Here is a 23,176-nt window from a genome sequence, read left to right as displayed (position 1 = left end):
GAGGAGCGTGGCAGTTAGCCAGGTATAGCCATCCCAACCGGATGTCCGGTTAAATTTATTGCTATAACTTTGTCACCGAGTAGAATTGTCTCAAAATTAAAAAACAAAATTCTTAATAGTATAAATAATAAAAATCCGTGAAAGAAAAATCGATTCTTTGAAAATTTCAGGGGTATGTGAGCCCTTAATATCTAAGCTTCTATTCATAAATTCAGTAGTTTATATTTTTTTGTTTTTAAAGAGATTTTCGTTACTTTCGTTATTGAATTCATTTGTTACTCATGCCACTAACAACAACGTACATCTTCAAGTCTGCAACGGTTTATCCGAGGTCTTATAATAACTTACCGTTATCAAATAGCGGTGCAAATGACGTGTATTATAAGACGATAATTACGTGAAAACCTGACGCTTCGGTGCTGAAATGCAATAGATATATGTATAATAGAAGCTATGGGACGAGCCATCAATACGCCATAGAGCATCGTTATGCTACTTTTATATAAAATTTTCTTCTCTCGCGATACTTAAGTGAAGATAAAATTACTAACAAATAGAGAATGTATGTCAGATTTATTTGACTCCGTATTGTGAGTATCAAGTTTCTCAGCTATTGACGAAATAGACTGCGAGGTGCTATCAGAATTCAGCTGCAGATTCGTAGAACTCATTTTCGTTTATTCGTTTTCAGTGATTAATGAATTCTCGAAAGTTCGTAGATAAGAATTGCTCTGTACAGAAAATTTTTCGTCAATCAAAATCAATCGGGTGAAAAGTGTAATTTTGAAATTGCCGATGATCTGGGATTCGTTGATTCTGTTCATTTACTTATATTTATTTTATATTTTTTCATTTAAAAGAATGATTTAATAAGTATACTACACGTTCACATCAGTTTTTCTTTTTTTCTTCTCCCTGGTTTGGTGACGCAAGAATTATACAGCCAGCGAGTCTCGTTTCAAAGATTTTCCATCCAGCTGAAAGACGGTCATTGAAATGAGACGTTGCTGCAATCAACTCTTCAAGGTGCTGAATTTTTTCACCTGCGATCGCAGCTTGGAAATGCTGCAACCCATCACGTGTGGCCGCAGATTTTGTGCGCTGGAATCAGCAGGCACCGATACTTGGGCAGCCAAATTACCGATCCTTTGGTCTTTCAATTTCACCGCAGACTCCAGAGAAGATACTTTACGATTCAGCTTACTAATCGTAATCTCTTTCTCCTGGAGCTCTTGCCTCAGCCGTAAAAACGCCAGACGTGAAATCAAGTTTTCCTCACTTTCATCCTCGACGTCACCAGTACGGGAAACTTCGGCTACCGCCGAATCATCATCGACCATTTGATCTGCAGACGAGTTTATGCCGCTCACTTCTGCAAGTTTCATCAAATTATGATAGTTATCAACCATCGAGAAGGTGATATTGGGTTTTTCCGAAATATTTCTTATAGATTTACAACCATGTTTGTTTGTAATAATATTTATATAACGCGAGCATGTTTTACTCGTTTTTCCATGCGTCTTTTCCGTACACAAAGTACCCGTTTCTATGACGGTCCAGTGAATCTGCGAATGCGTATGCGCGGAGTACAGAAAAAACCACTTTTGAGTTCCAGAAGTCTTTTCTATACTCCGCGCATGCGCTGTCGCGAACAAATCTGACATTACGCGACCGTAACCTCAATTTTGTGCTTCCTGAAAAATCGCGTAACATACTCTTGTTATAAAAAGAATCGTGCAAACAAGTGACGGTACAAAAAAAGCACTAAAATGCATGCGAATATCACATATCATGTAGACGTATGTCAACACAAAGTTTACACATTCTCGAACGTGATTGAACAAAATATGTACTTTTAATGTTTCCGAAACATTTGGCATAGCATTAAAACATCTTCTTAAGTCTTCTAAGCGTAGGTCTAAATTCGCTGAAACTGTTTTTATAGAAAAGCAGCCATCAGCAACTTTCTTCATTGCGTTAAAAGCGCTGATATAGGCTTATCATATATCATATAAGGCGACGGACAAAGTTATTGGCGGCTGCTTTTCTACAAAAAAAATGGGTGCGTGTACTTATGTACGCGCGTGAGAAGTTATACTTCTTTGGCATCATTAAAAAATACACAACATGTCAAAATCTTCTGTCACACAATGATAAAGAAAAGAAGTATGTAATAAAAAACAATAAAACAAATAACGGATGTCTTACATTATATTTAAATAATCTATTAAATTTTTGTCACGAACTTTTTATTAAATGTTCTATTAAATTAATTTCTTTATTTTGTAAATATTAAAAAACCAATAATAAATATTCAACATTGATAATTTAATAATATTTAGTATTAATTATATTAAATAATGATATTTTAATTTATATCAATAAATAATACATACGGATAACTAACCTCAATTATATTGGACCACTTGAAAAAGTATTTTAGCACAATTTTTTCACTAATATTCACAAATTTTTCGAGACTTAATGAATTCGGTTGAGTGGGCAACTTCATCCTGTTAATTTTGTGTTACAGTATTAAATAATGATATTTTAATTTATATCAATAAATAATACATACGGATAACTAACCTCAATTATATTGGAGCACTTGAAAAAGTATTTTAGCACAATTTTTTCACTAATATTCACAAATTTTTCGAGACTTAGTGAATTCGGTTGAGTGGGCAACTTCATCCTGTTAATTTTGTGTTACAGTGATGCGCGCGCATCTTGAAATTGAATTCGGTTGAGTGGGCAACTTCATCCTGTTAATTTTGTGTTACAATTTTGTTTACAGTGATGCGCGCGCATCTTGAAATTTCACTCTCATCAGTTTTTCATAACGCGCCTAAAGAAGTATAACTTCAAAAAACGTTTCAGCGGATTTACACCTACGTTTAGAAGAGTGAGAAAAAAATCTTTTAATGCTATACCAAATGTTTCGGAAGCATTAAAAGCACATACTTTGTTAAATCACGTTCAAAAATGTGTAAACTTTGTCAACAAAGGATTGAGTTCAATAAATATCGGAAGAAACATAAAATAAATTCCATGGACAGTGATAGTTGCAGGTTGAGACTGAAAAATGCTGTTGTTCAATGCACGTGGCGTGTTTTAACTAAATTTATACAAAACGGAGTACAGTGTTTATAATTTAAATAAAATTGTTGTTAAATGTTAATAATGGGAAACGCTAAATTGGCTATAAATGTTATAAATCTAGTTACCACCTGAATACGTTGAGTGCGTGTTAACCGATTTTTTTAATCACTCAAAACTCAAAAAAAGGATTAGCGAGGATTTTGGTTTCAATGTACAACTATTTTTTACTATTCTATAATATTTTCAAGAGAATAGAATAAATATAGAATCGACGATCACATTGCCTGAGAAATTACCGATTCAATGAAAGTATGAAATTGAACTGCAGTCGACAACCTGTTGCTTATTATACTTTTGTACTGTAATTAAGTAGACTATAGTAATACATTCATAAAGTAGCGAGTATAATTGCGTTTAGTTTAACTGCGTATCGCCTGAGTTTTTCTTATAATTATTTTCCCCGTTTACGTTTAATATGGGCAATCAAGTTAAATTTCAACAATGGCGGATCCAATACGGCGGTCAGACAAAAACAGCCGGACGGAAAACTTTGAAGAAATTCTGTAAAAGCTTTTGGTGTGTATTAAGTTTGAGTAAAAATTAGCATTCGGATTTTCATGGTAAATCAGCAGAAAATACTTTTTTTCGTGGAAAAGTACGAATTTCGACCAGTTGCTTACATGTACTATTTTTGCAATAAGTAAATAAATTTTATACTTTTTTTTTTAACTTAGGAATATTTCAGTGACCATATGAAACTAGAAACCTCAACAATTGTTACCAAAAAAGTAGTTTAATAAATAAAAAGGTGCAAAAAAAAAAGGTGGGACGCTAAGCGTCCCAGCGTGAATTAAAGGGTTAAAACAATTAGTAATTACGTAAAGTTTGTTTACCAGGCATTGAAGTAAAGGCATTGAAGAATGTGTTTAATTGTGCGATATCGAAATAACGGCTAATCAAGATTGGTTCAATAGTAAAATCTTGGAGTAACGAGTAATCAAGTTAGATTTAATTGCAAAAAACTAAAGTAACGGTTAATCAAGTTAAGCGTTACTTGATCGTTAAGTTGTTGAATGAATATTGAACCTAACAGTATTCCCGACGTTCTTTCAGTGCGAACAGCGAACTCACCCTTGAAATTGGAAGAGCATTTGACGTTTACGTTTCCGGGAGTAACAGCGAATGGCCACATCCATCCAACAAGCCATCTACAGGCTTGTCCAAGTAGATTCTTCGTGTTTCTCGTCATCGAAACCTGGGAGCTAGAGACTTTGCCGAGTGTTTTAAGGCCTTCCGACGAGCAAGTAACTTCGCGGATATTTTTATCTACGTGAAAGATATGAAAATGTCATTTCTTAGCCTTTGGGGTAAATGAGTGAAGAATGGATTCGAAATTACCGCAGTTGGTACCGCGATCTTTAATGGCGATGTCGGCTTCGGTCCCTACTTTGATTATTTTCTCACATGCAATTGCATTGCTGGATTTTTTTTCGACACGAGCATCCTTCGTCCGAATCTTATTCCGCAGATCCATGAGAACCTTTTCGATAACTCCCTGCTGGGCGTTTGCCAGCTGATTTATCACCTCCTTGCTAAGCCTGAGATCAATTTTTGACAGCACCTTGCGGTTCAGAGTGCTCCAATTGTCCCTCTTTGCCGCTACGCTACTGGCCGAAATGTAGTTATGGACGTCGACAAACCGGGGGTAATAGACCCTCAGCACCTCAGCCATGAGTACTAATTCATTGGGTAAGAATTAACGAGTTGAAGAAAGGTACAAAAGGGAAATTTAGGTGGTGTACACGAGTAAATGGTTAAGAAGTGGGTCAACTTTAGAAATTTCTGTCCTGACTCTCAATCATTCCATTCGACTGAGGCTTGTTTTAGTTAAAAGTATACAGATTGAGCTTCACTCGCCTATTTTCGTTCATTAGAATCGATTGCTAAGAAGCATTATTATTGACAATAACATCAACAATGATACCGAGTGACATGCTTTGTGGTGCCCACGTGACTCAAAAATGGCTGAACAGATTTACTTCAAATTTGGTACCATCATTCTTATATGGTGTGATCTATTTTTTACTTTTTTTTTTAAATTATAATACTTTGCTATTAATTGAGTAAAATGTTGTAGACGTTAGAAGAAAATCGAGATTCAATTTCACACGGTCGCCGTTTTGTTTGAAATTAACATCGGACTGTGAGAAAGCCGTTACTGAACTATCCATGAAGTCCGTCTCAAAATTACAAGTGAATCGATAATTCTGTTTTTGAGATATCATTGGCATCGCAAGACATACACGGAGTAACGGTTGACGTTATGGTCAATAAAAATGCCGCCTAACGATTAATGCTAATCAGGAAAATGTGCGAATAAAGTTTTATCTATATCCTTTTAAATAAAATGGGTTAAATACCGCCGTCAGAAAAATCTCGAGGGATGTTCTTCTTCGGCCTTGAAAACGGGATTCCGTCTATCCAGGCGTAGATCTCTTCGAGATTATCTCCCTGGTTCATTCCGGACATTTCACTCATTTTCTTACACGTTGTTTTAATTTTTTCAGACTTCTGTTTCAGCTAATGACGAAGAGAGGTTAGATACTTGTTTGTTACAGATCAATCTCAGGTACCGATTGTCCGGATATTCATTTCAACGACAAATTTAAACTGCAGCTTCTCTTGCATTATACACCCAAATTTCCAATTCACGCGTGAACAAGTACTGTTTAATTTTTTATAAAAATGTCTAATGTAATTATACTGATATTTGTCGTTGCTGCAGCTTCATGGCAGACGTGAAGATACCCCCTATTCCATTCTAAATTGGATAACATTTGTTTTAAAATTCTTCAATGTTCACGTTGCTCATACCTTATTTAAATAATGACGAACAACAACGCACGTGCTCTTATTTTTCACTTCTTATCTTGACTCAAAACACAGTGCATAATAAAATATAAGTTTGTCATACAGTCATATAATTTATATAAACTGTTTTTGGCACCCAAGAATTTATTTGTTCGCTGTTATACCTTACTTTACGTAAAATATTAGGCCTTTCACTTTTTGAGGGGCACATTTTTCTACTGAACAACTTTAGAAAATCAAATTCTGAAGTCAGAATTACAAAATTCAAAATGGCGAGAAAGAAAATTCATCTTACGAAATTTCCAAAAATCTGTGTCGAAAAAACTAGGGTACAGAAAATTACGAAGAAAATATATATTATAAAACTATGTACGGGAAATACGTAAAATAAATTTCAGAGCCCGCGCTGTTAATCAGTAATACAAAAAAATCCTCTTCAATTTCTATGGGTGAAAGCCCAACTTTTACATGAAAAATTTGTCACTCATAGTGTAATTTTTTTTCATTTCCGTACTGCGATTTTAATTCGGAGACTCAAATTTTTCTTTCAATTTATTTCAGTTCATTATCTCCCTTTTTATCGTGTGATTTCACATTACCATCAATTGGATTTTATTTTGCTTATAATTTCCTGTATAAATTATTTTCAAGGATCCTAACAGCATACTCGATTTAACTGGCAATTATCTCCCTTTAAATGTGAAAGGATACTAATATTCACAAAATAATATAAAGTGATTTTTAAAGTTTATTTCTCCTGCTTTATCACCTGCTCAAATTTCACAACATAAATGATTATTATTAAATTCTAAAATGAATAATCTTGTGCCATTACTTAAACCTTTATTGGTACTGAAATTTCTGATCAGTGATCAGCATGATCACAGAATACGCTCTGCATTGCAATTCGTGTGAAATGAAATTTGGCAGATTTAACATGTTTTTCAATATTTTGGTAGCATAACATCATTCATATTTTCGCTGTTGCATGATTCAACATTGCTTAAACTCGTGTTAATTCATTCTGTTGATCTATTCAATAAGACCAAAACTCTTTTATTAATTTTCTCAGCAACACAAATTTTTGCAGAAAGTATTGCAGACTTTACTTATCTTTCATGTCCCTTTTTCTTGATGAAATTCTTATACCTATAACTTGTAGCAATTTTCTTTCGGCCCGAAACGTATCGATATACATTCTAGTTTCTACAACGTAGGAATAAAAATTGTATCGTACAAATTTAAATAATACTCGTGTGATATAAGATAGATCTTTTTGTTACTTAATCCGATATATTAACAATATTCCATATGGTTAACCTTGTTCCTCTGATGAGCAACGATAATATCGTTGATAATAGATCTGAAACTTTTGGCGTGAGTTTTCAACCATGGATTCTTTTCTTCTAGGTAAGCGTCTATGTTATAATTGAAAACCATACGAATGAATTGGCTCCTAGTAACGTTGGACACGTACTTGATGTTTTTACTTTTCGATGGCTGTGCATTGATGCTCATATTTAACGTACGTTTGTAAAGTGAACCCAAAGGATTCTCTTCATCAGAATCTACGATGTCGATAATTTTTGCTGGTATCGTGGGCTGATGGTCAATCTCTCGGGTCTCGTTTCGGATACATAATCTATCCTGAGTTTTTCCAAGTGATAAAATCTTGCTATTCAAATTTCTGTCTGAAGCTACGAGAGGAATATCATTTTCCGTGTTGCAGGACGGTCTTATTTTATAAGAGACGAATATTTGTTTCAGCATCTTTACTATTTCTCCGGAAGCTTTGCATACTTGGAAATCACTGTCGTTGTCCAACGTGGCCAGAAGTACCTGCACAAGAATTCGCTAAATGTTAGAAAATATGAATATATGGAAAGCAGTAATTTTCAGAAACAATTTGCTGCTCGATTTTCAATTAATTTTCTTCTTCTTTTAAACGTTTAATCATTTTCTGTTCGCAACGAATGAGTCATACTGTCTGGATCAACCATAAGAAATAGAGCAAAAACCGTTTGAAAAATCTCCAACAATGTTATTTGCGCAAACGATGGTGAACACTACTGAAACAATGTCCCTACTATGTAATAGAAATATGAAAAAAGAAGGTTAAAAGGGATTGAATTTTAGTGTTATTGATCTGATTATAGTGTTTCGGGCTCATTTTGCTCGCTGTTCAGTTTCTGGCGAATTGTCTCAAAAGCCTTCAAGAAATCGTGTATTATAGTACAGCTATAATGCGCAATGTAATTGTTGAAGAACATTTGTTACACCGTACTTACACAAATTTATTTCTATGCATTCCGAAGATGGGTAATTATTTTCTTTTAAATTTCGCTGACACTGGAGGTTTCTATGGTGAACAAAATAAGCGCATAAATTTAAAATTGATTTGAAAATACGACAGATTAATCCTTTTAAGCGTTGCTGTTATAAAACTTTTGTTCGAGTTATTGATATCTTAACTTGTGCAAAATATTCGAATTTACTCAGAATCATTGCTGTTATACAGTACAGGCGACGTTGTATCCATTCCTGATTGTCATAATTGCCAACAATAACACTTTAGAGATTTTCCGAACGGCTTTTCAACTTCTCCCAATTTTTGATTTCGAAGATACGGTCCTGCTGGATTCAAGTTGGATGGACTTACGCTCAGACAATTTCGGTTTGCTAATTCGTCAAGAACTTTAATGATCCGTTTTTTGATCTCGTCTTCGTCGAGGGAAACTATTCTTCTATGCTCCTTGGAAAACGTATAGGTAGGAAAAGTTCCATCTAGCATCCCCTGATCACTAAGGCGTGACTTTATAAATTGTGACCAGAAATCCAGCGCCTTCACCCTAACTTCCCAGTTAAGATCTAAAATGGCGGTTGCGGACATGACGTTCGTGATTTTGTCTAATGTTGATTCTCTGTAAAAGCGATAAATGGGATCGTCTGTTATATGGAAATCGTGAGAATGTTAATTACTCGAGTAAATTTTTCAAAGGGTTCGCCATAGCTTTTACTGTACACAAGGTTGAAATCTTGGAATGTTTGTATGATGTTTAAACTCACAAGCATTTCCTATAGACGAACAATTCCTTGACAAGTATAACAGCTTCTCTTCTTACTATCGCTTCCATTTCATTGGTTATCAAATTTACAGCTACGTTCTGAAAGTGATGAATTAGGGTCGTTCAATACAGTTAGATATTCTACGATATATTTATAAATATAAAATTTGGTGTGGTCCTTAAACAGTCATTTTCGAATTTTGACTACCTCACCCCGAAAATCAGTTTATAATAATTAAAAAATAATTCCGCTGTTTTTTCAGATTTTCATCTCAACTCTAACCCGTGCCCGTAAAAGGGTTTATTTCCCATTCAACCCTTTCAGGAACACATTAAATCCACCCAACGGATTTCAATAAAATTTGGTCTGGGAAGCTTTCTTGGGTCGCTGGTTACGAAACTGAACTCAAAATTTGAAAATTCAAAATGGCGGATCCAATCTGGCGGACCATAATCCTAACAGTCATTTGATGTTGCCAATTAATCATAATAATGAAAAAAGTTATCTGATTTTGAAAAAAACTCGGTATTCGGGGGTTCTTGAGGTCGCTGATTACGAATCTGAACTTGAAATCATGAATTTCAAAATGGTGGATCCAATATGGCAACATCAAGTGACTTTTGGGATTTTGGTCCACCATATCAGATCCGCCATTTTTAATTTTTCAATTTCGAGTACATATTCGTAATCAGCGACCGCAAAAGTCGTTGAGTACCGAATTTCACTAAAATCCAGTAATTGTTCGGATTATCGTCCATAATATTGGATCCGCCATTTTTAATTTTCAAACTTTAAGTTCAGATGCGTCAGTGATCCAAAAAATCCCCGTATACCAAATTTTATCGAAATCCGTCCCCTAGATTTAATGTACTCCTGAAGGAGTTAAATGGGGGAATCCAGCCTTTTGCGAGCAGGCGTTAAAGTTTTGATAAACATCTGAAAAAATAAAGGAATGGTTTTTGAATTGTTTGGGGCCGATTTAGGGGGTAAGCTAGTCCAAATTCAAAAATGACCTTTATAAGGACCACCTAATATACATACATACGTGAAACTCAATTTACCGGCAGATCGAGGTGGTACAATTTGTCAGTCCATATCTTGTGTAGTCGCACAAAATTTGAGAGGCATTTTAGCGCCGTTGCTCTTACGTAACCAACTTCGTCGGTAGCAGCGATGTCAACGATCAACTCTGGAAACCGGTTAGCAAGAAGTAAATCTTGAAAGGCTGGATATTCTAAAAGAAGAATAACAGATGCAGAAATTAATTTTCAAACATCAAGTTTCAACTCGATTGACTACTATTTCCTTATACTGCCTTACTGTCTTCGGCTATTCTCGCAATTGTATTTATCACTTGCAAAACGCTCTCTCTGACTTGCCACTCCGCATCGTGTAGCCGTTTGCACAGTACTAGTCCCATTTCATCTGTCTGCCTGTCCAATTTCATCAGCAGTACCAAATTTGGTGCCATAAAATTCTCAATTCCCATTCTGCAGAGCGAAAGCGCTTGGATACACACCTGAGTAGCATCAAGTTGTACTTCAAATAGTATTCAGTTAAAAGTGTCACGAACGCCGCATGTACGTACACTAAATTATCATTACAAGAATATGTCATTAATTATTAATTCGCTTTTAAAATAGACGAGGAAGCATAGCCTTAATTTCACTATTAAATACATATAATTTAACCATATATAATCCAGTCCGTGGCACGACGAAAGCGCAGCGGCGCAGTGGACCGCTGCAACGTCAGCGTTCCCACACCCACCAGATCCCGGGTGTAATCAACACCGGGATGAGGCGAGCGCGAGATTACGCGCATCGAGAATGATCATCGCGAGGCGAGCTTTTGTTCTAAATTGTAAAATCAGCAAAAACCTTACTCGCTGTCCGCCGCTCCAAGGGGTGTCGGACGAGCGAGTGAAGTTAGTTCCGTTAGAAACAGCCTAATGACGACGTCTACGGAACCCGGCTCCTCCAAGGCTGTTGTGTGAAGAGTATCAGACTTACAAGGAAACGTTTTCAGGTGTCCCCCTCCGATTTCGATGAAACTCTGGTATGTTATAGAGGGTCAAAATCGATGACATACGTGTTTTTTTTATCGGCCCAAACTCATTTTAAAGGGGTGAAACACCCCTCCAAAGTTGACCGCCTCCCAAGATGATTTTTCTGTTTTGCATACAAGGAGGGGATTTTGATAACTAATAATGATAGTAATAAATACCTTGTCAAAAGTGATGAATAACACACTTCGAATATTCTCAAGAACTCTTTATTTTAGGGGTTAACTTGTATATACAAAGTTTATTTTTTACATTAGAAACAAGATGTTCATCAGAGCTCAATAAATCCAACAGCACTGTGAAGAGCATGCAAGAATACAAAATACGTGCTTTCGATTTTTTCCCAAAAACTGAATTCTTATCGACTTTTTTCCCAATATTGCGGATTATGTCTAGTATTTAGCCATGAATCATTGAATAACATTGTTTGAGGCTCGCATTCATTCTGGCATCGCTCTCTTATCATTTTACTGTTTTATCATTTTTTTTCAAGAAACGTAAATATTTTTCATTTCAAGCAGACTATCAACTACTCGAAAAATCGATGTGTGTCATATGTAAACAAGTCATATCTCTACTTGAATTGATTCTATGGCACAGATATTTGAGGGGTAAGGGCTGGGAAAAATATAAACAAAAAACAAGTAGTGATTATTAGCCATTTTGCATTGAAAAAATGAATAAAGAAATTTTTTTTTGTTACTTTGATTCATACACTAAATACACCTGTAAATAGTTTTGTAAATAAATTACGTTTTCATATAATACAAAATTGTTGAATATGCACATGATTCTACTTCCTCTACCGTGGCCATACCCTTTAAACAAAAACAAGTTCCAAGTTTATCTATAAATCGCTTTATGGATGATAGTCGGTACAATAATGATATTCATCAAAAAATGCTGTAGGCAAAGTGATTTTTTACACCAAGAACATCTGATTACTGCGACATTCGTGCAACCTTAGATTTTACAATTCGGATAAGATGACTGTCCAAATGCAAAATCGACGGGGTTATCAAATTCATCAGGTTTCTTTGCAATGAACCCGCTTTTATGCCACGCATAACGAAACAAATTATGATATCGCGGAGATGACAGTTGGTTGTGAACTAAAGACTGTAATTTTATTATATTATTCCTTAAATGTAAATTTAAATGATAATCAAGAAGAACTACGGTGTCTGAAAAATGACGAATATAATTTTTCCATATACGGAAGCCGAAAACATCGAGAGGTTGAATTTTTCCAGTGGTTCCTTTCGGTATCAATAAAGTCGTCAACTTTTTGTCTGGGGGTGTTGTCTCTTACACAACTCTAGAACAATGCCCACTCCAAGAATCAATTAGAAGTAGACTCTTCGGTCCCACTTTTGGGATAAACACTTCTTCTAACCACATCTTGAAATGCTCTGTAATGAATCATTGTGATTAATGCCGTTTGAATATATGCAGCGCGAAACAAGAATTATTATACCTGAAGTAAGTTTTCCTGATTTGGAAGCTGTGATGAAAACATTTGGCGGTCTGAATAAATGTTGTTCAACTATAGGTCCGAACGTTCCGGATGGTTCTTTTAAAACTATAAATAAAGGAGATAATAATTTTCTGTCCGCTGAAATTGTAGGCTGTATAGTATAACTGTGCGTTGTTGAAGTTACTGATTGTACTATGCACGACACTTGCTTAGTTCCTTCTTCCGTTAACATTCGTCCAGAATGAATCTCTATTTGAAAACCACTCTGATCAGATTTATATATATTTTGTAATCCATATTCGGAAATATAAGGTTCAACTCTTTACAAAAATTCTTCAGCACTCTTGTGTAAATATTCACTATTTTCCACTGATTTTCGCGTGACGAATTTATTGATTTTTCTGCTAGTAACGCGATGGATCTTCTTAAAGTGAAGTAACCACGTTGGCGATGCTTTAAATCGAAAATCCTTATGACTGATAAGTCCTTGGGCCTGTAAAGCCCATCTTCGCAGATCCGTATCATGAACAATCAAGCCTGCGTCAATGTCATTTTTCATATTCTGCAATGTATACTCTGATATGCGAGCCAATTTTTCCACGTGTGTCCCTCCTTGGTTGCTTTGGTGTGCCCAATGACGCAATTGTCGTACTGATTTGACTTTTTTATATCTATGACGAACCGTATCAATTGAGCGATTTTTTTTCGTCTTTGCACTTCTCCAATATTCAACAGCTCTTGTTTTATAATCGAAACTTAAAGGTTCGTCATCTTCGGAACAGCTATCTTCAGGTCCTTCGGAAGGCACCTGAAAATCTGCATCTTCCACTGCGAACGTTTCAAGATTTTTGCAGGGCTCTTCAAAGTCAAAAGAATTTTCCTCAATCATTTCCACACTATTATATTCTGTCATGCTTTGTAATAAAATGTTTTCGAAGTTCGATACTATTTCACGTTCGTCATTTGTTAACGGGGACTCGGGTATATTCGTTACTTCAAATGCTGCCCACGGCAGTTTAATAACGTTTATTGGATTCACTTTCATTGTAAACGTGAGAAGAAATTCAATAACTGCTCGAAGTTCTGTTATTAACGTATTAACAAGCACTGAACGGTCTTACGACTTTTCATATTGAAAATATCCGAAAGACACGCGTAATCGTTAAAAAAAATACCTGTGTCATAGAATTAATTCAAGTAGAGATTTGACTTGTTTACATACGATACACATCGAATTTTCGAGTAGTTGATAGTCTGCCTGAAATGAAAAATATTTACGTTTCTTGAAAAAAAATGATAAAACAGTAAAATGATAAGAGAGCGATGCCAGAATGAGTGCGAGCCTCAAACAATGTTATTCAATGATTCATGGCTAAATACTAGACATAATCCGCAATATTGGGAAAAAAGTCGATAAGAATTCAGTTTTTGGGAAAAAATCGAAAGCACGTATTCTGTATTCTTGCATGCTCTTCACAGTGCTGTTGGATTCATTGAGCTCTGATGAACATCTTGTTTCTAATGTAAAAAATAAACTTTGTATATACAAGTTAACCCCTAAAATAAAGAGTTCTTGAGAATATTCGAAGTGTATTTTTCATCACTTTTGACAAGGTATTTATTACTATCATTATTAGTTATCAAAATCCCCTCCTTGTATGCAAAACAGAAAAATCATCTTGGGAGGTGGTCAACTTTGGAGGGGTGTTTCACCCCTTTAAAATGAGTTTGGGCCGATAAAAAAAAACACGTATGTCATCGATTTTGACCCTCTATAACATACCAGAGTTTCATCGAAATCCGAGGGGGACACCTGAAAACGTTTCCTTGTTAGAATCACCGTCAATTAGAGAGGGAACCCCTCTAATATCAAAAGCGGTATTGAAAAGCGTCTCGCGTCTCGGCGTTAGTTCTTGAAGTTAGAATAAGTGTCAAAGGCTCGAGCCACGAACTCTGTAGAGACGTGTAGTAATAAGAATAGTGATAAGTGAGTGTAAACGAGTGAGAGCCGTTCTTCGGATGTGTAATTAAAGAGTGAGTAGACAAAGGAGTGAATGAGAATATTAGATAAAAACATTGTAAGCTTCCTCGTCTCAAATATTCACCTGCTGCTGTCGCTTGCTATTTGCAATTGATTCATTAAAACTTGGTTCCATAGTAAACATTCTGTTACAATATAATTAAATCCTCCAACCCATTTCCCAGGAATCGCCCTGTAGAGGACGATCACCTACCAACCCACGCAAAAATAAACCTCTGCGACAATCTAGAGGGTTAAGTCGTCGCGTGCGAGACCGCTCCGCATGTGACAACAGGTGCAAAAAAAAATTTTCATTTCGTGATTAAAAAACTGGTTCTACACAGAAACTGAATTGATCAATCCTTTTCGTATACATACTTGCAATGTAAACCATTTAGAAATAATGTGTAAGTACAGTGTATCTATTGAATTTGTCATCATTTTAATTAGGTATGTTAACCTTCATTATTTAGCCATTGTCGAGTTTTGTTGGCCTTTTGTAGTTTCGTTTATCGTTAAAAAAATTTTATTGAAAATTACGAATCAATTTTATTACACTAAAACTTCTTGTTAGTCATTTGTTAGAGAAACGAAAATTTATCAACGCTAATTCGTACCTTCAGACCAGCGTTTGGATGATTCAGGATAGCTTGAACGGATGGAAGAATGGTTATAGTTTCCAAGCACTCTTGCCACTTGAATTTATATTTACGTAGAATTGTCGCAAGAGCATGAAGAACAGCAGACAACAGCTCTGGGAACTTAACGATCGGATCGCCATTGAGAATCACCTTCAATCGTGGTACCTTATGATATTCAACCTCATTTCCATATTTACTGGTTGTAAAATTATATCGACAACTTGCTTCATTATTTCCAGCGCTTGCATATTGCTTCAATAAGTGTGACATTAATTGAAATAAAATCGCCACGCCCTCCTGTGATTGAAAAGATTAAATTGAAAAATGATTATTGTTTACGGGGCGTTATCTTTTACATCGGCTAAGATTTTAATACCGCATTTTTCATTTGCGTAAATTTTTTTAAATTTCGATCTACCCGTTGAAAAGCGGATTCCTGTTTTTTTGTTTAATATTCATTATAATTGTTTTTTAAATTATGAACCATTACAAAATTTCATCTTCCAATTTTTCAAATGAATATTAATAAGCGATAAATTTAACCTGATTACCTACCCTGTCCATGACGTCTAACGTGTCTAGTATTATTTGAATAGACGTTTTGGCCATCAATTCTTTCGGCAATTCTTCCCTCAGTAATGTGTCGCGTAACATGTAGCAGAACCTTTGTGTATAAGTGCTTGTGACGCTGAAAAATTTGTACAAGAAGATTTCGAATTCGTCCTCGGGAATTTCCGGAACACACACAAATACGTCCAACAGACCCATCTGCGTAAAACATTATTGTTAATAAACGAACATTTTTTCTCCTTTAGTTGATGAGGTATTGAGAAAAGAATGCATTATCTGGTAATAGATGGACGAGGGATAAAAAAATACTGGATCACAGGTATGATTTTTGAAAACAAAGGAAACTGAAAATATTTTGTTAAAAGTGCGAAATGTGCAACATCATATCAACTAATTATAATCCCACTTTCTAAAATTTGAGGCTTTTGCAATAAAATCTCCGCTTTTCAATAAAAACCTCGTAGTAATTATTAAGATGTTTCAGGGGAAAAATGAATACTTAGGATTGATCTAGAAACGGACAATGTGGCGGTTGAAAAGACCTTTAGACCTTTAGACCTTAGTCTTTTTTGTACCAAAAATATATTGGGTAAAAATTTTTCCTGGGGGGTGAAATTCAACTTTCAATCTACCATAAACGAGATAACTAATTGACATAAGGTAATGAGACGTAAGTATCATATATAATTGCAGTGAATGTCAGGAGTTACTTATTTTCATTACCAGTAAAACTACACCGTGATTTTCAATTTGGTAATTACTTGGCATTTTTATATCACACAATCGATTCACTTTTTTCCAGTATGTTAAAAGCAACTTTCCACCGTTTGCCATGCCCAAAATATGTTTTTTTGCCAACAGTACCGAGTCTATGAACTGTAAAGTTACTCCAAAAACCTCCCATGCTTTAGGGTCCACGACCCCATTGGATCCATCGATTCCGTCTTTGAGTCTCATGAATAGCAGTAGATATACCAGCTTCATAATGTGTGAGTGTAATTTTATGCTTGTGCAGGATTCGAATAAACCCATTATCCTGGATTCGAGGTTTGTCACCGAATCCAGGAGTCGTGGTATCGCGTTGTCTATGCTCAAGAACAGTGTGTTTTCCATTATGGCGGTCAGGACGTCTATTGCGCTAAGAAACGCTTCATTTTCCTCAAGCTTTTGTTGAGGCTGAAGGCCGAAATTATTCCTAATAAAAGGTTCGGCAGCCACGGAAATGACTCGTCCACAAAACACGGTGTTTCCAGATTCGAACATCAATAATTTACATATGAATTTTTGACTCTCTCTTGTCACGTACAGCATCCGATTCGAGTGACAAGACTTAGCTTGTTCTATCCACGCCTCTGTGAAATTAATAATCATCATGATGAACATCTCAGTGATATTTTCACGGTGACATCTTTCTCTGGCAAATTATATTCCTTTGTATTCCTATAACAGTTTCAGACGATACCTTTATTGAAAAAGTTTATGAACTAATATTCTTGCTGCATAAAAACCAATCAAAAAAAGGTTTACTTTACAGATGTTTTACTTTTCATCTGCTGACTAATCTGTACAAAATTCATCGTTGGCGAGGTAAATCTAATTACCACATCTGAATCATATTTGCATCCAGGTAGGATGCAGTCGAATCAAATAAATGAGGTACCTTGATGAGGTAATGTTTTTTTTTTTGTATCTTTTGTGCCAGCGCTTTCTGATTAGTCATACCAAGATTTGACCGTAAATGTCTGATTGAAATGACAGATGATTTGACACTGCATTGAAACCTTGCAAAGAAAACTGACAAATTTATACATAATTCGAATTTTACTGACAATCAGAAATTGACTAATCGTAAGCTTATTGGAAAAAGCCAAGAACTTGACAGAGATTTATCAATATCAACAAAGTACTTTTTGATTAACGCTAAACAGGAAGAAAATTGTTAAAAAAACCCTTAGATTCTACCAACGAAAACATTTGGACGAATTTTACGCTTGTATTCGTATAAATGGCAGGTCCATAAAATTGTCAGTGACGTTTACCAGTCTCGATGATCCATTGCCGTCCGCTTGTGTGGTTAACAAATTCAAGTAGCATCTTGGTGTAAGCCATTTTAACGGAGGAGTGAACGTGGGAATCCTTCAGAGCAAAGACAGTGCATAATTTATTCAGTATATCTTTGTGATACCAATAGAGAAAGTCGACTTCATCGCGACCAAGAATCCTGACCAATTTTATAGTGAATATTATCACAGCCTGGTAAGGCTTTTTTTCAACTGTCCAAGTATCCATTGCTTTCGAAACCCATTTTTGTAAAATAGACTTGTCAACATCGCCGCCCGTGCAACCTATAACACATAGAATAAGTAACACCAATAAGATAATAATATTTAAAAAAAAGTTATTAGGCATATATTTGAGTATAATGAAAAAAATTATTATGCTTTTTTGTAGAATTTTACACTGGTTTTACTCTTTAACCCTTATGTGCGCACCCAGCGTTTACCATATGAATGCGCCCTCAGGGTACTTGGTTTCTCTAGTTTTTATTATTTTTTGATTGCGGATGTGAACGGAGCCATCCAAAATCAATTCACTTTATCCAATTAGCATAAATAAAAAGTATATGAGCTGTTTTAAAGTCTTATAGGACAGTTCATTCACTGCAAAGGGAAATTGGAGCAGAGGTTTCGAACGTTCCGCAGACATCGCGCGGTTAGTCTTGATCCGTGGCGGTTGGCAGATGTTCAAAATGTCAGTGGCAATGGTAGTAGCGTAGCATAGGTTTATTTATTTTTCCAATAATCTATGTTATGTCATTAAGACATGTATCAGTATCACAACTTATTTCCAAGTGACCAAATCATTTTTCATTTATAAGCGGGCACCCGGGTCCTTCCCGTAGCTACCTGTTTTCAACCTCCATATTTAAATGGTAAAAAAGAAAGAGCTTCCAAATAAGGCGAATCGCGAGAGTCAGGAAGCTCAGATTAGAGGTGAAATTTTTCAGATAACTCATAATAAATGTGTGAAGTGGTGGTCACCCGGGTACTCGGGTTTTAATTGGAAAAGTTTAATATATATATACTACTGCGCAAAAAACGAGTCAGTTGATTGTAAATATAATAACATATATCGTACCTCTGCTCGAGATCTTGTTTTCGATGTGTGAGAGTAATATGTCGAGACATGTTGTCGAAGCGATGGAGTAATCGGGCAGAAGTAACAAGCCAAGAACTTCCTTGAGCTTGTCATTTTTATTCACAGAACTCATCGTACACAGTATCAAACACCGATGACGGCGACAAGAATGGGTTTGGCTGCATATACAAATGACGCAAATAATATTATATCTATTTATCGAGCGAATCGAAATCAGTAGAGATTCACTTATATGGTGAAAAAATTACATTGACCCCATAAATAGGGCACTGTTCTTATCGCCGTGCTCTCCATTTGGTATCAATTTTTCATAATATATGTTTTGGTGAAATACGTATTTCTCTGATTATATAAATGTGTATATATATTTGTATACCCAATATCTGTACGTTGTATGTACATGTATACCCTCAGTTACGTAAAAAAGTTACCACGACAATTTTTTTTTTTTTTTTTAACCACCGAGCTTTAACAAGAACATGGCGGAGTGAATTCTTATCAAATATCAAACCAGATTAATCCATTCGTTAAAACTGCACACAACGGGGGTCAGCAACTTAGTGCGGCCAACACCAACAAATTGCTTTAGTGGATTCGTCTTATACTCACTGTCAACCTGTACACGATATCATATCATTTATAATCACATGTTTGCCAGGCACCATTAAGAACTCTAAAAAGACGGAGAGACATCTTGTAAGCAGAAATCAAATAACCCAGAACTAAATCTACCAGTTTATTATTATTTTTTAATCGCACCAAATCTTTGCAGACAGCACGGATCTGTAAGAAATAATTTTTCTTTTCCACACTTGCTTGGAAAATTTGACTTTCGAAGCGTGAATAAAATGCCCTATTTTCGAACAGAACGATAAAATTACATTGGCACATACGCACAACTGACGTCCTCGATTTTACACGCTGTGTAATTGACATCGCAAGTTAACCAACTTCAATTTTACACGCTGTCAGTGACACCTTTATTGCTTCTCAAATCAAACTATCCTTTACAGGTGCTGGAAATAGTAGCGTGTGTCACAGGTGTGGAAAGTGGGCGATATCTGACTCACGTGATTACAGAACTCGCCTTTCGGCTCACAGTGCAAACTTCACACCCATCAGAAATCGCCTACTTTCCATACTCGTAACACAATATATTATTCTTACATGTACAAATATATTTATAACTATGCATTTAATAATCTACGTCATACAATATTGTACTCAACATTTTTTCGCTAAACCTTAAGTGGTGAAGCTTGAATGTGTCATCTACACGTTTTTCTATCCATCTGCACGTAACACAAAAGTCAAATACTATTTACTAGACGTTTTGAAAAGATTTTAGAACTCAATTCAGCACTTATAAAGTCTTCTGAAGGATGCAACTTGAAAAAATGACACGTATGAAGACTATGGCTATAGACGTCTCTAGACGTCTTTTTATCAATATTACTTCTTTTGTTAGCTGCATTAGGTAACCTCCGTAAAGCCACAGCTATTCAAATGATTCGTTAGACATCGAGCTGAAAAGTTACGTGTTCTTGTCAGTATATAAAATACCGGAAGTGTTTTGTGAAATCAAAATTACATTTGACGTCCGTACTGCTAAATTCGAAAAGATATCTTTGTGTAACCAATGGAATCTCCGTCAGCTGTTTGATCAGATACTTTCGGAAACGGCAGTACAGGGCTCATGTGTATCTCCGGTTGCCTATCTACGGACGCTTAGCGTCGAGTTTCACAAAAAACATTCGATACGTGTACCATAGCCAAATGTGGATCTCCTGCAATTACGCATAAACTATAGTGAGCCCTGACTCCACCTTGAAATCTAAAATTTCAATTCATCACTCCCGTCACGATTTGGGCATCGCAGTAAATGTTGGAGTAAATTCACCTCAATTAGTTTTCACAGAATTTGTCCTCCACATGGTGATCTTTCAAAATAAGTGACACGGATTGGAGACTTCAGAATATTCTTCGAAGCGAAAGAACCTTGTAAGCTCAACTGATTTTTATCTAGTAATCAAGCTGCTGCACTTACCTAATATATCGTTTCATTGAATATGTATATGAGGCTTTCTACGAGACTCACTAACCGATTGACCATGATATCGTTGGATTTCATCAAGGATCTTACCTATGTTAGTACGAAAATCTAAGACATTACAAAAATTTTCGGTAATCGCTCGTCTTTATCGTATGTGTTTTTAAACCAATCTCAAAAACACCTAAATAAATTGATATGAAACAGGTAAAAAATATTCTGTTTTCGTAATAAAACATTTTTATGTAAGACTTAGAGTGGAAGTACGGTTCTTTCAATTTTTTTTTAAATCATTTTTTCTATTTTCTAACCATCTGGGCTATTTTCTAACCTGTTCCAAATCCATCATAGTTCATACCACATTTTCCGATTTGATAACCCATTTTTCAAATTGTTTTTATAATCCTAAAACACACTCACAGTTTTTCTCATACTTTTACAACAGATTTTAAATACTAGTGGGAATAGAACAACTTATTTAAATAATAGAAAGAACATCCTTCCACTCTGAATTTTGTGTGAAAATGTTTCATTTCGAAAATGTAATGTGTTTTCTTTTTAATAAAAATCGATTTGGGCGTTTTGGGAATCGGTTGAAAAGTTCATATGGTGAAGACGAGTGATCAGAAAAGCTAAAAAATTTTTTTAGGTTTTCAGGGATCGTACCAACATGGGAAAAATCTTTGATGACCTCAAACTGAAAACAATCTAGACAACAAACCAAGCCGTGCTGGGACTAATGTACGATGAATATTTATACTCAAGCCGCTTTTCACCAGTTAATCACTGCTAATATAACACAACAATACCACAGGTCAACGAAAATTGTTTAGAAATGACAACGCTATAACAGCGTGATAACAAATGGAAAAGAACTCGGTCTCTCGTGAAATGAATTGTATTAAATTCGTTTTTGACTTGGATCGCGACAGTAAAATGCTATTGTTACGATGTCAAGTGACTAACGTTTAACGTAATGAATTTAATCCCCTGACTCCTATTTACATGACGAAATCACAGAGTGAATACATATCGAACACTGTCTAACAGCTTGTATCAAGCATCTAGAGATTCACGCTGCACTGTTAGAGAACAAAGTATGTTCAGAAAGCGTAGTCTATGAGAGGATGGGATCCCCACTGGTCTGTTAGACTATTACTGCAGGGCTTGACTAATATTCTGATCTAGTAGATCGCGATGCTGGAGATTCGTATTGCACATACTTTGCCACTTGAAAATACTTAACGAATCAAATCGAGTCAATAAGACACAATTACCGAACGCGCCTGTCACGGATCGAGTATACCCTACCATCTTCCCCTGCAAAGTTAAATTACGTAGAATTAAGAAACCTACGACGGTATATTTTCCATGTTTCTACACTGTCGATCTATGTCGAGAATTAGTTTAGTTACTTATTCAATCAGAGTTGCCTAGTAGAGACATTCAATCATCGTATTGCAATTTGCAGTTGCTCAAAGTTTTTTCGAGTGATATCTATTCTCGTACATATATTTTAAATTAGAACTGAAAATATACACCAACAACAAATATGCCATCGTTGAGACGTCCGTAAAGACATTTTGTTCATCAAAGTTGTCCGTCGTTGTTTATAGTTCTTCCATCGATTGTCTTGTAAACATCTCTTGTTAATCACGTTCACGAAGATGCCAATATGTCGGGGCTTTTAAAAACGATCGATGTTGAAGTTCGCAACGTTAAAGAATTTTTTTTCTTTGTAGTGTTACAACCCTAGAATTTGGTTTCAATCTCAAGACTTTTCTTAACTTGAAACCGATTAGATTTCGGGTACGCTTGATATAGTAGTTATCACGTTAATTGGGTAACATCAAAAAAGAAATAAAAATAATGATAACTCGAGAATGGATTAACGTCTTTCGATGCTTTTAGTCTCAATAGATGCAGCTTTTCTTAGATTATAACAGACTAAATTCTGAATTTCAACGGTCAAGTTGTTTTCGATTTATTTAGCTTTTCGTGGTCTCACGAGGTCCAAATTACCCCAACATCCACTTAGCAGTTAAATAAATGTACGATCGCAGAGACCCAAAAAATTGACCCGTCCGATACATGAAGTTTGAAGTTCCCTTTTCAGTGGGGATTACTAGAGCCTGAAACCCTGCTTAGATTGTAA

The 23,176-nt window shown here is 35.5% G+C and overlaps 1 protein-coding gene across 8 annotated transcripts; it reads right to left on the bottom strand.

The window, feature by feature from the left end:
• Positions 1–6,987: 6,987 nt before the first annotated feature.
• LOC124186183 lies at positions 6,988–22,190 on the bottom strand. Of its 8 annotated transcripts, XM_046577654.1 has the most exons (13): positions 21,019–22,190; positions 20,201–20,263; positions 18,951–19,129; positions 17,852–18,157; positions 16,536–17,164; positions 15,798–16,010; positions 15,314–15,539; positions 15,219–15,250; positions 10,360–10,558; positions 10,101–10,273; positions 9,040–9,137; positions 8,633–8,894; positions 6,988–7,812 (listed from the first exon to the last, which is right to left on the bottom strand). In XM_046577654.1, exons 1-13 carry the CDS (start codon positions 21,033–21,035, stop codon positions 7,270–7,272), a joined length of 2,940 nt encoding a protein of 979 aa, XP_046433610.1. In that variant the 5' UTR covers positions 21,036–22,190; the 3' UTR covers positions 6,988–7,269. The 8 variants fall into 8 exon arrangements, with proteins under 8 accessions (XP_046433610.1, XP_046433609.1, XP_046433611.1 ...); XM_046577653.1 differs by lacking the exon at positions 20,201–20,263 and having other exon boundaries at positions 15,219–15,539; positions 21,019–21,132; positions 21,688–22,189; XM_046577655.1 differs by having other exon boundaries at positions 15,219–15,539; positions 18,951–19,587; positions 19,865–22,189.
• Positions 22,191–23,176: the final 986 nt, after the last annotated feature.

Source organism: Neodiprion fabricii, chromosome 7 (assembly GCF_021155785.1).
Source record: "Neodiprion fabricii isolate iyNeoFabr1 chromosome 7, iyNeoFabr1.1, whole genome shotgun sequence".
NCBI lineage: Eukaryota > Metazoa > Arthropoda > Insecta > Hymenoptera > Diprionidae > Neodiprion > Neodiprion fabricii.
The sequence above is the reverse complement of the archived record's forward strand: the minus strand, read 5'-3'. Positions and strand labels throughout refer to the sequence as shown.

Coding starts and splice junctions, on each gene's coding strand:
- LOC124186183 (XM_046577654.1), bottom strand. Junction 19,130..20,200: donor TTAAGGTTTAGCGAAAAAAT/GTTGAGTACAAT, acceptor TTGTATATGCAG/CCAAACCCATTCTTGTCGCC. Junction 18,158..18,950: donor AAACAAGATCTCGAGCAGAG/GTACGATATATG, acceptor TATGTGTTATAG/GTTGCACGGGCGGCGATGTT.